We start from the raw sequence: 17380 nt of genomic DNA on the forward strand, positions 1-17380 counted from the left end.
GTCCTCCAACTTCATTCTTCCTTTATGTTTCTGGCTATTCGGTGTCCTTATCCTTCTAAATAAATTTGATAATTGGCTTTTCCATTTATTTTAAAAAACTGTTGGAATTTTTATAGGGATTACATTGAATTTGTAAATCAATTTAGGTAGAATTGACATCTAAAGAATCCATTTATTTAGGCCTTCTTTGATTTCTTTTAGCAATGCATTGCAGTTTTCCAGGTACAGGTCTTTTACAGTCTTGGTTAATTTTATTCCTAAATATTTGATTCTTTTAGTAGCTATTGTAAATGGAATCTTTTTCCTGACATCTTTCTCAGATTGCTCATTATTAGTGTATAGAAACATGATTGATTTTTGCATATTAATTTTGTATACTCTGTTGAACTCGTTTAATAGCTCTAGTAACATTGTTGTAGATTTTTCAGGACTTTCCAGGTAGAGGATAATATCATCTGCAAATTGCAAAATTATACTTCTTCTTTTCCAATTTGGATGACTTTTCTTTCTTTCTTCACCTGATTTCTGTGGCTAGAATCTCTAACATATGTTAAAGAACAGTAGATACAGTGGGCATCCTTGTCTTGTTCCTGATTTCAATGGGAAAGCTTTCAGTCTTTCATCAAGTGCAATGTTAATTGTGAGTTTTCATGTTTAATTATCATGTTGGATTCATTATGCCAGCTCTATCCTGGTTACTTCTGTAGTGTCAGGATGGAGAAAAGGCAAGTAGGACATGGATTCCTTGTACTTTTCACTAAAAGCCATACAAGATTTAGGGCTATTGCTAGGGAAGTGAGGCAACCCAGCAGTGACCTTATGTTTGAATACTACAGTATATGCTTTGATATATATGTATATATATATGTCTATCTACATTCTTGTGGTTATAAGATATGAGGTAGAACTTCATAAGGAGAGATATGTACTATATGGCTTGAAAAGTAAGGTCAAGAAGCCTTGATTTGTTTTCTAAGATTAAAATCATTTACAGTTATTTAATATCAGATTGGCATCTCTTTATTTAGAATCCTCATTTTGACACACACAAGGACAGAATACTAGTCAATTGTAGGTCCACTCCAAGGATTCTGCAGGACTCAAAGGATTTTAGCTATTGTGAGGTCATTTTTGCTCAGAGAGGATCTATGACTCAGAGGAAAGGAAAAACTAGTAGAAAGGGAAGGAAAGTTAAATCCAAACATTCAGAGAAACTGTGGAGATCAGGCTGATTTTGGGAGATGTAACAAGGTGGTTAAACAGGTAGAGAGGTTGCTATTATCTCAACTACAAGATTGAAAGTAGCTTCAATCAGAGTGAAAGTCTGAGGAGGCAGCACCCACTCGACTTTTTGTTATCCAGGCAAAATACCCCTACCATATGATAATGAAATTTTCATGAGTCACTAGGGACTTTATATGCTTTATTTTGTTGAACCCTCGTAACACAACAACCCTCAGAGGTAGATATAGTTTATATTTTACTGATAAGGATTCTGAGGCTCCAGAAAGTTTAAATAACTTACCTATAGCTACATATATAGTAAACAGTAGAAACTGGATTAAAATCCCATTTGGAATGGTCAGCTGCACTGTACAGGGTTAGGTAGAGGCCATGTGGAGATACAGAAATGGAAGAACTGACTGTTGAAGATTCTTTAAGCTCTAAGTTTTGTTAAATTGTCATAGATTGTTTTTCAGCAGCCTCACAAGAATGATCCAGTAGATACCAAAATATAAGCTGGCATCAAACCAGTGCTGGGACAGAGTCTGCTATTTGCCTTACACTGTTAATTCTTCTTCCTCCTCTAGAATAGAATCCCTGAATTTTAGTCAGGCTCATTGCTATCCTTTAGACACTATACTTCCCAGTCTTCTTTACAGATAACGTGTGGCCTTATTGCTAAGTTTCGGCCAAATGTGATGCAGTATACAAAGAGAAGCAGTATACAACTTTCAGGAAATGACCTGAAAAGGAGGGAAAACCTTTTTATAACTAGTCCTTCCTCTTTCTGGTTTCAGAACAGACATTTTGGGCCTTGTGGTTGAGAATAAGATTTCTTAGCTGAAAAACCAACCTTTTCAATGGAGGTATTGCTATAACTGCCCATTTGCTGGCAGAAATCCTGACTCAGCTGAATGGTCCAGGCTGTGTCACTGATCTTCCATAAAGATTCTTTGAGCAACTGTTGTAGGAAGTGGAAGTTAGATATAAATATGATTAATGTGCTTTTTGTTACTTTATCTTTAAAAACTACAAATATGTATTAAATAAGATTATTTTATTTACCCATAAAGTAACTGGCCACTTTGGAACTTTTCCTCTTAGTTTATTTTAAAAGCCATTTTCTAAGATGTTCTGAACTCCCATTAAGAAAAAGATACACAGACCGTAGAAATAGCCCCATGTAAAAATACTGTCCTTTTTAATCATCACATAAAAATAGGTGAATACTTGAAATAGAAAATTAATGAAATCTGAAACATAAATTGAAGTCAACATTTTTCAAGTTTTGATAGCTTTGGAAAAACTCTATTTGTCAATGATACTTGTTTTATAAAGTACTGAAAAAAGAGGAGGAAGTTTTTTGGAATAAACAGCTAAATATCTTGAAGAACCAATTATATGTACGAGCACATTTCTGCTAACATTGACTTTAGTAACTAAACATTCCTGATTTTACTAGTTTTTCTGAGCCAGAGCCACAAACAGACCTTTGAACCCATGTTCTCCTTCATTGAACAGCACATAAAGAGATGTTTTTGTGTTTTGGAGGACAAAATCTATTGCAGCTTCTAAAATCTATTATTCCTTCTATATTTTCTCTACTTTAAGCTTAGAAAAGGACACTTAATGTTGAGGCCAATTCAAGGCTTTGTAGGCATTTTCTTAATAGGTGTTCATTCAATGAGTCCTTTAAAGAGAAGAAATTACACAACATTAGAAGTTTAAGGGAAGAGCATTCTTGTAGACAGTTTTGGAAAAAGAATGACAATGGGAAAGGAATTGTTCCCAAGTTTTCCTGACTGAGAAAGAAACTTTTTTCCTAGTAAAAACAGTTATTTAAAAATACCAGCAGGGCAGAAAATAAGGTAGGAATTTTAAGAGAAATGGAGAAGCAAGAATGTAAGAGGGAGGTAGATCCTAGAATTGAAGACCAGGAGAGTAGGGCAGTGGTTTTCCAATTTTATACTGGATAAGAATCATTTGTAGAGCCTTTTGAATATGTCGGTTCTCAGTATCACTCTTACAGATTCTGATTCTGGAAGGGGCAGGAATGGGAGGTGGAGGTGCTGGGGAGATGACTGAATGGGGACATTTTAAAGAAATCAAAGGTAATTCCTATGTAGGTGGTTTATGCACTGAAGTCCTACTATATCAAAACTCACTGGCGATGGTAACCTTGACCTTCTCTGTAAATCCAAAGTCCAACTCCTGTCTGCAATTGACCACTTCTGCATTTGACATTGTCTGTGGCACTATTTAGTTATAAAGGTCTGTAAAGTTTATGTTTGAGAGAAGAAGATTCCTTTCTGGAAAGGTGGCACATTGTGGCCTTTTGTTTTTAAATATTAGGGGAAAAGACATGAGAAACAAACAGAGGAGGAAATGAAGTAAGGAGCATAAAAGTGGTGTTTATATTAACCCGTTTCTTTAAATGAATGGTAAAAGAAATCAGTTGCAAGGAGAGGAAAAATCTGAAAATTAGAGAAGATTTAAGAAAAACACAGAGAGAAATATTACTAAGTGAAATCTTCAAAACTGTCAAACTCTTAATCAAATCAAAGACTAAAGATTGTTGCTCAGGTTATGGTAATTTAAACTGCATAATCCTTAAGTAATCACTTCTAACATTCTAGACCTTTTCCCCTCAGAAAGGAAAAGTTTACAGCCTTTAGTTAAGATAGGTAACTTTACCTGATTTCATCATACCACCATCAACAATTAGTCAAGAAACCAACCTTACCTGAAGCAGCATGGTTTCCCATAGCACGATACTAGAGTTCTTTCCTAGAAATAGAAATTGATGTGATAATTGCAAAAAAAATCACACTAATTCTCCCTCACCAAACTCCCAGCGGATATTTGAGTTCCATATCAAGCTCCCTCCTCACACAGGATGGATATTTCAGGTGAAATTTACTATGCTTGTAGCTTTGAAGTGCTAGTTGGATGGAAAAAGGGTCCTTAATCCATGATACATTCTAGACTTTTTGCTAATTTCAACATTATCTACTGAAGGGCTCAGATTTTAAGTATTCTAACATGGGTGAGTAATAACTTTCTAAGGAATGCCAAAAGCAAACAATTTTCCAGATACAAGAAATAGACCAGAATCGAAGTGAAATTTCCTACGAAGGATGTTACCTGCTAGGTCTTTTGGTACTATGAGTACTTGGTACAGAAATAGAATATAAAGAGTCAAGAAAAAAGTCTAACTTGCATGTCATGTTCATTGTTTTTATTGCCTAAGATAAACAATTAGGGCTTAGAGAAGTGATGCCTCATTTCTTCGTGTTCTTGCCTCCTTGGATAAATACCTGACCCCACTCTCTTGTACCTTCCAGAGGTTGCAGGAGCTCAGGTAAACGTGTCTTCCATAGGTCTGCCAATTTTGGGTTGATGATCTCGGGCAAGGTCTTCAAAAGTCCTATTGCTCCAATCCCACGTAAATTCCCTAAACCAGCGAGGATAGATATTACCTAAAAGATGGAAGAGAAAATGCTAATAAATTTCAGAGGTATTTAAAAGGCCTATCTACCTTCTTTTTTTTTTTTTTTTTTTTTTTTTTTTACCATCGTTCTGCACTCCCTTGATTCCTACATTGGATAATTTTTAAATAAATCATCAGCCCATTCTTACTTATTCTAAGATGGAGAATCTAAACCTTAGATTTAGATTCTCCATCCCCCAAATTTTTTTGAGGATAAAGGTAAAAAAAATGCATGGAATACATCAGCCAAAAATAAATGGAAGTGCCAACACCCAGATATATCTATTAATTAAATATGGCATGTGAAAATAATGCTTGAGCAAATGACACAAATGTGGCCAAAGAGAGGGGGAAAGGAAATCCAAACAATAGATGTGAAAAATGCTTGAATGGTACTTATGACTCAGATTCAGCCTATAATTGTTTTAAAATTATAAATAAGCTCTACAAACCTTTAGCACAAAAGTTATGCCATTTTAGGTTTGATTTTGACTTGGAGTATCTATCTAATTTTATTAGCATTTTTTTGGAACTGAATTCTCTTTATCAGCTTAAATTTATTCCACTTTGGTATTCTGTAATTCACTCACCAGAAGTCTGGCCAGTAGCTGCTGTGGGGAAGGAAGTTTCACTAGAAAGAGAAAACAATTTTCATTATCACTGTGGGGGCTGGAAAATTCAGATTGGGGTCGGGTATAAGATCAAAGCAAGGTAACTTTTCTGGAAATGAGTCTCTCTTAAGATAAATGTTTTGTTTTGATTTTGAATATACAGACCAGCTCCAGTAGAGATGACAAGTGCTGTTGACTCTCTGGCATTCTGCTTCTTCCTCTCTTCTGCCATAATCAGAATTCTGATGATATTAAACAGGTATTCCAGAGTTCCTGTATATTCTGCAGGTACCACAAACGTCAGAATTCTTGGCCATAGCACCTGTGGAAACCATAAGGCAAGGTGAAGGGATTGTTTATCCTTTTCCTTTATTTCTCCCTGGTCCTCACTCTATTTCCCTCTTCTGTAGTAACTTTTCTTGCATTTGTTATTATTTTACTATTCATGCCAGGTCAAAATAAAATCATTAAATAAAATCTCTGCATTGGAAATTAATTTTCAGATATTAGTTGCAGTAGGTTTTGGATAGTGATTCTCCATGGGTTTGTTGCTGTAATTTTGGGCAGGACAGTTCTTCACTATGAGGGACTGTTCCAGACACTGTAGGAAGTTTAGACTTCCTAAGCCCTACTCACTAAGTGCCTGTAAGTCCCTTAGTTAATGTGACAACCAAAAATGCTCCCACATATTTCCATGGGCTAAGGGAGAGAGGGACTGACAAGTTGTCTGATTTTTCTAGTCAACCTACTCTCAGATCCATAGCTCTCTATCACAGGAGACAGGAGCAGCTGCTCAACTCTTTCATGTGTATCCTATCCCAATCTGAGAGAGCTTCCTATGAAAAAGGACCCTGTTTCAAGTTTAATCTTTGATTTCCCTGCAGTATTTAGATGGTGGTTTAAGGACTGCTGATAATTGATGTTAATGGTGATGATAATGATGATGAACTGCAATAGTTTCCCAGATAATTGGAGAAAAATTAGGATCAGAAAGTTGTGAGATGAATATATGGTATCAAACAAAGAACATTCCCATAGACCTTAAAGAGGCAGAAAAGAATGAGCTGATCTGGCCATTTCCTTTCTAGCAGCATTGGTACATTTTTTTGAATTTCTCTTTAAGATTCCATTTCCAGTACTCTTAAAATACTTGTTTACTTTTCATTTTCTCACTATTCATATCAAATATACTTGATTTATTTTCCAGAAAAAGAAAGTTATTTTTCAAGGCCACACAGCTCCATTGACCATAGAATTTGTGAAAATAAAAATGATATATGGTGCAATCCCTTGGCACTTATTGTAACAGCACTGGGCATAACTTTTGGGGAGGTATATATTAAGAGCAGCAATGTTTTATTTAGCAAAATACTTCTTTGCCTTTAAGAAAACGAACATTTAAAGAATATCTTTGTTTAAATAGTTTTAAAATTCACATTTATTTTGGGGATATTTCTACCTACTTACTTTCAAAGGAGGGATTTCTTGGAAAATTTGATTTCACAATTTTGGACTTTAAGACCACATAACTGCCTTCAGACTATTGTCTTTGTTCATGAACCATTTGCAATCATAGTATATTTGTGTACGTATCTTAAGGGATATATGAATCTGTTTAAGGATCCTGCTTCCTTTCCAATTCATGAATCCTCCCAAAGTGATGAGGAGAGTATTACATACCAGCAGACACTCAAAAATTGTCCAAAGTATCAATCTGGTATTGTTATTGATGAGTTTTTGTTAATTATATTCAAAAGCTTTGGAACTTTGTTTTCTTAGACTTTCTGGTTATTAGAATCACCGGGTTTGCTTGAGAAAACCATAGATGCCCTGGCTCCTCCCCTTGAACTTCAGTTTGATTAGGTCTTGATGAAGTCTAGGAATATGCACTTTTAACACTTTCCCAGGTGAATAGGAAAAGTTTGGCATTCACTGCAATAGAACTGTTACTTAATGCTCAATAATATAGTAAGATACTAAGATTCTTAAAAACGGTCTTGTGCTATCCACACAGAAGAGATTATTTAGTTCAGTCAACATCTATTTTTGAGATCCCTCTGTGTGCCAGGTACTGAGCATTGCAAAATACTTCCTGTAAACATGGCATCAAAGAGCTGATGACACATGGAAAACAAACTCCTGTCGACTCCTAAATGGACAGAACTTTAGAAATGTGATCAAAGTAACTATTAAACGGCTATGGAATAAATACATACATGTTTTCTCTTTAAAGCCAAAAGCAGAGTGTCAAAAGACCTCTCACCTGAGGCATTCCAATGACTAGTGGGTCCAGAGTTTTTAAAACCATGAGGCTTGTTTCTTGGACAGATTTCTCTCCATCGTCATCTTCATGGGAGTTCATTTTTGTCAATTTCTCCTTTAAACAAGATGAAACAAATCATTTGCTAATAATCCCTATGTTCATTCCTGTTGATCTTACTTGAATGTGTTCTCTGATTCTGGAGTGGAGCGTATAGCCCCTCAACTGTAAGGAGTTCATGGAACCAAGGCATCTTATTCCCCAGAACCTAATCCTTGGTTTAAAGTGTTCCATGGAAGAATGGGTTAGAAAAACACCCCTTGCCAAAATGGAAAATCACAAAAAGAGGTGAGGATCCTTGAACTGCAGATATTTGCCATTTCCTTCAGTCTCATTTGAGAATTCCTCTGGGACAAAAAAATTTCTTAAAGCCACTGCCTACTAGTGAAATGGTGTGCAGTTTCACCTGAGATGAAATTGCTAGCGTCACTGAACTCTTAACGCACAGATTTTTAAATATATTCATCCAAAGATACTGACTCCAGTGCAGCAGGTATTGGTGTTTCTTTTATTTTCTGTAATGAAATCTGTTCTTTCCATCTCTCTCTATCCCACTCCCGGGACCTTAGAAGCCAGGGCAAATGATAATTTAATCTACTTAATGCTTATATATTAGAAGTAATATCACTAGATCACAAGATCTAGATCACAAGAGTGAAAAAGTTATTAATAAAAACATTAAGGCTGAAATATAGTTTCTAAACAAGTTATTGAAATGAATCTCAGACATTTTTTTTAATCTACTGCAGTGCAACACTCAAATCTGCACCCCTTTCATACCAGAGTCTTGTTGGACATTACAAATTGGGAGAAGATATAGTCAATTAGCGGCCATCCTTCCCGAGCTTCAATGTAGCTCTTTTCACACATGGTTTGGATGAGGAGAAGGGTGGAATTCCTTACCTAGAGTAAGAAAAATACCTTTGTAACAGCTTATTTGTTGACAGAATGAAAATTTAGTTTCTATTCTTTAACTTTTATGGGTCATTTGGCAGGAACCTATTCAAATAGGAGTATAAACTGAGTGATCTGTTGTTATAAAATAGATGGAGCAGGAGGTAACATTCAGGTTATGATTTAAGGATTACTGGGAAGATTTGCTTTAATCAAAATGTTACCCCAAAGACATGTCTTCTGTTACTCTACATTATGAAATGTTGGTAACTTTGGGTTAATGCATTGCCTCAATTTGAAAATCCTCAAATGACAAATAGTACATTGAACTACAGATTCACAATTTCTTATCCACAATTTCAAAATCTGTAATCAATACAGATGACTTGTACACTTGAAATTGGTTAAAATGGGAAATAGTAACATATGTACTACAATAAAAAGTTTTAAAAATCTCTCTCTGAAAACAATGAAAAATTTTTTTCATAAGTTTAGCACCAACTCATGTGGTGGCAAAACCTAAACCAAACTGGTATAAAGCTATTTGTAGTCTTTATTTATTCTATGTAGCATGGCTATTCATACATTTTGTTGCAGAAATATTAATGTGTTTGATTGTGGGCTACCCAACCAGTAATGTTTTTCTAAAATCTGAAAAATCATGATTTCTGAAATATATCTGGTCTTGGAAATTGGAATGAGGGTTTATAAACCTGCATTGTCATTTATTAATAATTTGGTTTTAATTTGCTTATCAGTTTGCTTCCTTGGATGATAAACAAGCTTAAATGCAATCTCTTAAGGAATGGGTCTTTTAAAGGAGAGTGGGAAGAAAAGAATTTTGAACAGTGAGGCAGGTCTACATGGTAGCTAACGTGGTTGACTTAAAGGTTCTGAGTAGCCTACCTGTGTGGGGTAAAGGTGGCACACCTTCTCTCTATTTTTTTAATTAGGAATCTGGCCTTCCTTAGAGTTTCTATGCTCTTTTTTTTTCCTCTCCCTTTCCCCCCACCCCAATTGTCTGTTCTCTGTGTCCATTTGCTTCGTGTTATTTTTTTTTTTTGTCTGCTTCTGTTATCAGCAGCATGAGAATCTGAGTTTCTTTTTGTTTCTATGCTCTTTTATTCAGCCCTAAACTCTTCTCACAAGGCTCCTCTTATTGGCTTGGTCAGTTACTGGATGTGGTTTTTATACCTAATCACTCCATTGATTTATTGCAAAACTTTTGTTATTTTAAACATGATCACTGGCAATTAAAACCTCTTAGGGGGATTTTCTCCTTATCACTAGTGTCTGCATAAGTTTTGATTTAAAACAAAATCTGGTTTTCATATAAAAAATACAATTATTGCTACTTTTTCTTGATTTGTCCTAGTGTAAGTTGTATGTATTTTCTAACAAGGACTATTTTAATCAATCCATTAGGAAATAACTTGTGTAGCCTACAAACTGTGGGACTTACATTAGGTGTTTCCTTGTTGGAAAGTAGGATGTCTATGCTAATAGCAAGGTTCAGGGTTTATTATTTTTTGGAGGAAGATATATTATCTTTATAATTAAAAAATAATTATTAGACTACTTGAAGAGAATGTCATAGATGTGCTCTGGCAAAAATCGTTTTTTTCCTACTGAGAAGCCCCTGAACTGAACGTACTTTGGGCTTTAACTTGATGTATTTCATCTGTTTGGAAAAGATAGATTTTTGTTTCTTTTTTTTCTTTAATAAATGGAGTTTATCACTGATACCTTTGCAAAGCAATCTCGCAAGTAGATCCTGAAAAAGTCAAAACCATTTCATTCATTCCTAAAACTACCATTAACCAAATAAAAAGTCTCTTACTTTTACACTGAGGTCACCCGTGACAGCTTTGACTATTCTTTCCACTGAAATGATGTAATCCCTTAACTTGGGTTCTGAAAAACAGAGGGAGAAATTGAGGGCCCACATCAGTAGAGGAGAAATATGTTCTAGGGCTGATGAAAATCCATTAGAGTTATAGTACATAATTACATAATTTTGTCCTTAACACCCCTATGTTATTAAATTTTCTCCTAACCTTTTCTTTTCAAACTTTTTAAGGATGTTGATAATTTTCCTTGTTCTCTATTATATTTTGTTTCATCTTGTATAAACTGCAGACTCCAAAGTGGACTCAGTACATCATGTACAATGGATCAGTTCTAAATCTTGTGAGACTACTTGACATTGTTCATCTGCTGATTCTTCAATACATTTTACAGTAACTGAATTTTAAAAAACTATATCATATTGTGCAAAAGTGAATTATCATATTTTTATTGAATCCAAGGTATCATCAATTTTTTAATGCACCTTTATTTTATGTTGCACTAAAAAAGAAAAAAGAAAAAAAGTGTGGCCAATTATAATTAAAAAGGCTATCAATTTTAAGATGTGTCCTGATGTTATGAAAATAATGTGTTTCTTGGAATCAATGAAATATGGCCAGCCCTTATATTCTGTTGTGTTTTGTTTTTTTTTAGGAGGTACCTGGAATTGAACCTGGGACCTTGTATATGTCAAGCAGGCACTCAACCACTGAGCTATGACCACTCCCCATTCTGTTCTTTTTATACCTCAACAATCTCTAGAGTATTGAGGAAATTAAGAGATAATTAAAAATGTCTGTTTTAAAAGGAATAGTTACAGAAGACTGAAAAGTTTCATATGATATTATATAGGCATCTCAAAGACATAGGATAGGACTAAAGAATGCATGACTTCAGTTTGTTTCCTGGTACAAAATAAATTACTTTGGCTTCATCCTTCTTTCTTACCTTCAGCATTGACAGCCGATCTTAACAAAGTCAAGATTCCCACTCGGATGACTTCATTATTACTTCTCATTTGTTCCTCAAAAAAGTCTATCAGGTCTGCAGGGTTGGAATGGGCTGTAGGTTTAAGGAACACTGAGTTTATAAAAACTCATATTCATCTTAGGTAAAATATTTATGAATGAGAAGAAGAGAAATCCATAGGGATTGTCAAAGTCACTGGTTGGCTAGTTGATCTTACTATGTCTGTTGATTTTCCTTACCACAGAATTGAACAGTTTGATCACTAAGAGGACTTTCAATACCTGGGCTAATACAGTTCTGTTCATAGTGATGGAAGAAACAATCCCTGTAGCCTGTAAGTACTGATGAAGGAGAAAGAGAAGAATTCAAAATGTACTGCTCTCCCTTTACTGAATCTACCCCGTCCAGTCTCTGGGCTGCCATGATTTCTGGCTCTTGCGATGTGATAGGGTGGTTCATATTCCTGAACCTTCTATGACAGACCATGATATAGTTGTTATTGAAATTTTAACATTAAACAATATAGCAAGTGATGAAGAAATCAAGCTCCATAGTATTTGAGAAAAGGCAGTGTGGAAAAATGAAATGCCAGAAAACTAATGTTTGAATCCTGGCTCAGCTATGTACTATTTATATGAGTCTGGATAAATCACCTGAACTTCTGAGCCTAAATTTCTTCTATAAAATGGGATGATATATAGTAGGGTCATATAAATTGCAGGTGCTAGGTAGATAAAAAGCTTTTGCTGTTATTAGTAGCAACATGGATTTTCATGAAGGAGGGGACTTGAAGGAAAGCTGTCAATTTTCATCGGTATGAACCAGCTGGGAAGCTGTATTGCTGGAGGAGTAGGGTAGGAAGCTGAAACAGAAAGGTTCATGTTGGAAATTGTTAGAGATTAAAGTTATTAAATTAGGCTGGGGCATAGAAAAGAGGAAAATATAGAAGCAGAGGGGTCAATTAGGAGAGAACTAGAGCATAAGAGAAAGATATGCAATCAGGTGGCAGAAAGGACACATTTGGGGGGTGGGCATAGGGCTGGCCTGGTTGTTGATATCCCTTGTCCTCAGTAGCATGTTGGAACACTATTTTACCCCCTGACCCTAAGACCTTGATGGCTGCTATATAACCTGAGTCAGGTTTTCTAACTCAGTGATGGAAGGGATTGTGGTGTAAGACCAAGTAGAAAGGAAAAGAGTGAAGGAGGGAGAAAGAAATAGCGGCAACTGATAGCTAAAGAGGTTTAGATACTAAAATATGGTCAGAGAGAAAATAGGGTGAGTTTGGGTTTGACAAGTTTCAAATAATCTGAAATACCAAGGAAAAAACATTACTATCCATAGGGTTACTGATTCATCCTGGATTGCCTGTGACTTTTCTATTTGTAGTACCAAAAGTCCTGCCTTCCAGGAACTCCCTCAGTCCTGGGCAAATTGAAATAGTTGGTCACCCTATCTATACCCTTCCTCCCTGGGAACTTGTGGGCATAGGGGCAGGCGCAGAATACTGTGAGTTGAAGAACTATGTTGTTTGTATGTATGTGATAGTAACTAATGGGACAGTTTGCACACCCTTCATACCATCATCATCATTACATGAAGGTATTTTTATTAAAAACCCTCTGGAGGATGGGTCTTACCTAGAATGAGAAAACAGCTTGAAGCTTCAATTTGATTTTCCTTTACTGGAGGCTCTGCAACTCTACAGACCTGGATAGGAAGGAAAATCAGACGGTGGGTGTGAAAACATGAAAACCAGTTAAAATTAGACAATCAGATTTGACACCATGGTCTACCTACCTGGTGGAGTAGATTGATGAAAATGGATTTTCTCAAGCCCTTTGGAAGGCCTACGTCATACAGGAGGGCTGCAGACAGTATTTGTTTTAGACTCTAAAATGGGAGACCAGAAGGGTTAGTTGGAAACTGCTCATGATGCAACATCCTGGCTGTGGGAGGCAGATAATTAAATGATGCTTTGTGAGGAGAGCAACCCCATAACCTTCTCACAATTATGAAATTTCTTTAACAATTCTGAGCCTGACACCTTGCCTCAGTACTTCAGCAAATTGCAATGAAAATTCTTACTCCCTTTCTTCACTTTCCATCATCCAACTATGCCCATCTCTTCTTCTCCTTGTATTCCCCCAAAGATATTAGAGTTCAGCTGCGCAAACATATATTTCAATTACTTGGTCCTTCCTGGGACTCAATCTCTTCCTGAATAGTTGCAGATTGTTTTCTGAATCAGTTCCTTTAGTGTGTAGTTCTTACCTGAGTAATGTGGAAATCAATCTCCTTGTCCTTGTACTGGCTCAGGAGCCAGGGTATCTGACCCAGGGCATATTCACAGAGGTCCTCCCGATGTAGCAGCAGGCTCACTGTGGTGCCGTGGGCCTTAACAATGGCCAAAGTCTGCAGAGGCGGCAAACAAATACCATTCCTAATCCTTCTTTGTGCTTTTTACGCATTTCTCAGAGTAGCAGGAAGCTTATGAACCCCCCAAAACTTTTCTCATCACTTGTAATCAAAAAGAGTCAGAAAACCTTCTCCTAATCCAAAGAAATTAAAGCATAGGCTTAAAAAAAAAAATGCTTAGGTTAAGATCCTTGCATAAGGCAGTTATATCTATATCTTTATCTATATCTATATCCATATCTAATAAGCTCTCTAGTTCATCTCTATCATCTCTGTCTCTCTCTCATCTATATAGCACCTATATCTATACTATGTATCTATCTCCTTCTCCATCTCTAACATCTCTATCTCTATATTGATATTCATCTCAAAACTTGACCCTCATTTCTTTAGCCCCCTCTCTCTAATAGTCATCTTCTTTCAGTTTATTAATAAGTTTAAAACTGCACTCATATTAGAAAAAAAATCCAGTACAATCTCCTCCTAATTCTGTTTTTCTTTCCTTTCTCTCAAAGCAGTTTTAGGTCTACATTTGCTATCTCCACTTCCCACCTCCTATTTTACCCTCAATTAACTGTAGTGGCATTGAAAATAAAAAATTTCCCAAATATAAAATATAAATATATTATTTATTACATATTATTATATAATATATAATGTTATAAAAATTTTAAAAACTAAAATTATGGTGAAGAAAAACCATAGTACCCTTAGATAATCACCATTTGCTATATTTTAAAGATATTTTAAATTTATTTGGCTTATTATTTCCAGTACTTTTCTATACATTTTTAATCTCTTAAAATTGACAACAATTTTAAATATTCAGTATATTTTTCTTTTTCTATCTAATATTATATGATGAACTTTTTGTATCAGCTAATTTTGCTGCGTAACAACCTCAAAACTTATTGACTAAAAATAACAACACCTTATTCTACTCAAGACTGTGTGTCAGCTGGGTGGTTCTTCTACCACACATTTCCATGTAATGGACACTTTTCGGGATTTTTCTTACTCGAGTATTGTACAAATTCAATCTGTATATCCCTCTTTGCTTCTATTTTTTCTCTTCTCTCTTTATTTTATTTTTTAATGTTACATTAAAAAATATAAGAGGTCCCCATATACCCTCCACCCCTCTCACCCCACTCCTTCCACATCAACACCCTCTTTCATCATCGTGGGACATTTATTACATTTGGTGAATACATTTTGGAGCACTGCTGCACCACACGGATAGTGGTTTACATTGTAGTTTATACTCTTCCCCTGTCTACCCAATGGGCCATGGCAGGACATACAATGTCCAGCATCTGTCCCTGCAGTACCACCCAGGACAACTCCAAGTTCTGAAAATGCCCCCACATCGTATCTCTTCTTCCCTCTCCCTACCATCAGCAGCTACTGTGGCCACTTTCTTCACATCGATACTACAATTTCTTCCATTACTAATCACAATAGTTCCCCAGTAGAACACTAGTAGGTCCACTCTAATCTATACTCTATTGTTCCATCCTGTGGACCCTGGGATGGTGATGTCCACTCCACCTCTATATATCTTAGATCACACATGGATGATGGATGCAATTCTCCTGCATGCAGTTGTAGGGACTCTTGGCTCCCTGGTGTGGTGGTTGCCTAATTTCTCCTATCTTAGTTTCTAAGATCCCACTCTAGTTGGAACTCCTAACACTCCTCAAGCAGCACATTCCCAATTCTCTATCATGAGTTCTTCCCCCTTTGCCTGCCCCTTAAATACTGATGTCCCCACAAGGCTCTGTTTTGGCACTTCCCCACTCCACGTACTTTTCTTGAGTAACCAAAGACCACTTATTCAGCCATCTTTTATACAATGATGCTGTTTAAAACTTGTATCCAGCTTTTGCTTTTCTTCTTAACTTCAATCTTGACTGTCCCCAAACCCAGCAATATCTTCACTTGGATGTCCCATCGGCATTCAAGTAAAACTGTCTAAAATTAAACCGATTTTGCACAGTCCCAACCTATTATTCCTCCTATTTTCCTTCAATAGCCTCCTAACTGTTATTCCTCTGTTAATTCCTCCTATTTTCCTCATCTCCTTTTTTCCTTTAATAGCTTCCTAACTGATAGTCTTATCTTAATCCATTCCTGTACTCCATCCATCTTCAATGCTGACACTAGATGATCTTTCTAGGACTCAAATTCTTGCTTAAATACTTTCAAGAACTTCTCATTTCCTACAAGAAGTCCAAACTCTTTGTGGAACATTCAAGGCTCTTCATTATGTGGCCATGACTATCTTTCTGGTTTCATTGCTTGTCATCTCTATATACCCTTTCCTTCCTCTCCCTCTCCAGCCTCCACTACACTCACTCAAGTGTGCAAATAACCCTATCTCCAACCTATGCTTCAGTAGGTGTCTCTCTTCAGGTAACACACCTTTCCCGTAGTGAAAAACTTCATGGGCTACAAGGCTCAGTTCTAAGAATGCAGTTTTTCTAGCACTCACTAGGGGAGCTAGGTACCTCTCTCTGTTCTCTCTTATTGTTCTATGCATCTTCTTATTTTCTGCCTTACTCTTCTTGAGGTGAGCAAGGATAGTAGCCATCAAGTCTGTATTGAGTTTTGTTTTCCACAGGTCTTGAAGACAATATTTTTGCAGGAATATTTTAGAAGTTCCACTTTTACTAATGATTTAACCTCCCCAGTAGATTCTAAAATAAAGGTTTTAATAATCTAAAGTATAGAAAAGAAATTGAGCTAAAAAGGTAGCTAAGTATTAAACCTTTTGTAATATACAATATGGCAATAAAGATAAGAGAACTAAATAGAATGCAATTTAGTCTACTTGAAAAAAAAAACAATTGAACAAGATAAGGATGGGATTATCTATGTGAATACATTTTGTAAACTATTCTCTCCAAGGCATCACATTATTTTGCAATGGCCAAGTACATTCTTTAGGAGTTGTTTCGTATAGTAGTGATATTCATAGATGCAGGAAATTTCTTTGGACTGTTATTTTTCCTACTTAGTGATTTTAGCTCAAATATAGGCTATGATATACAGAACATGAACTAGCTAACATTCTAGATATTTTATTTATACATTTTGTTAATTGTTCTTGCCACACACTGGAATTAGAGTTCCATGAAGGTGGGATTTTGGTATGTTTAACCCTAGTTGTATCCCCAGCATCTATAATCATGCCCAGCATGTCATGGGGATTTAGTAAATATTAGTTCAATGAGTAAATAAAGAGTGATTTGAAAGATCTGGGAAAAATAAAAGATTTGATAAATCTGATAAACACAACTCATAGCTTTCAAAAGGAACTGAACTCAATTATCATGACAGAGGAACAGGAAGCACAATGTGGCAAAAGAGCTAGCTTAAGGCATCTTGAGACCCCTCACTCACATGCGTGGATGAGGGCATGGGGGCCCACTTCTCCATAATGTACTGGAACAGCATGAAGATCTTGTCAGATAGTCGGTTGGCGTCCAATCTGGGATAAGGGAAATCTTTCCAGTGGTTGACGTACTTGTAAATGGCCTTGCTGAACTTCTCAAGGGCTGTATTTTAAAACACAACCACAAACTGAGAAAAATATAAAGATGG

At 36.0% G+C, this 17380-nt stretch overlaps 1 protein-coding gene across 2 annotated transcripts in view; it reads right to left on the bottom strand.

Annotated features, from left to right (window-relative positions):
- MROH2B (maestro heat like repeat family member 2B) overlaps positions 1-17380 on the bottom strand; it is a 61227-nt gene that overhangs the window by 34869 nt on the left and 8978 nt on the right. Inside the window, exons 6-18 of one of the 2 annotated variants that reach the window (XM_058308373.2) lie at positions 17180-17334; positions 13631-13771; positions 13157-13249; positions 12997-13066; positions 11336-11449; positions 10380-10453; positions 8426-8548; positions 7589-7702; positions 5491-5647; positions 5305-5345; positions 4562-4703; positions 3968-4011; positions 2078-2185 (exon numbers count right to left, since the gene is read on the bottom strand). In XM_058308373.2, coding sequence (XP_058164356.1) covers positions 2078-2185; positions 3968-4011; positions 4562-4703; positions 5305-5345; positions 5491-5647; positions 7589-7702; positions 8426-8548; positions 10380-10453; positions 11336-11449; positions 12997-13066; positions 13157-13249; positions 13631-13771; positions 17180-17334 — 1376 coding nt within the window. The remainder of the gene's footprint in view (positions 1-2077; positions 2186-3967; positions 4012-4561; positions 4704-5304; positions 5346-5490; positions 5648-7588; positions 7703-8425; positions 8549-10379; positions 10454-11335; positions 11450-12996; positions 13067-13156; positions 13250-13630; positions 13772-17179; positions 17335-17380) is intronic. The other variant, XM_058308383.2, reaches the window with a different exon arrangement.

This window comes from Dasypus novemcinctus, chromosome 2 (assembly GCF_030445035.2).
Source record: "Dasypus novemcinctus isolate mDasNov1 chromosome 2, mDasNov1.1.hap2, whole genome shotgun sequence".
NCBI lineage: Eukaryota > Metazoa > Chordata > Mammalia > Cingulata > Dasypodidae > Dasypus > Dasypus novemcinctus.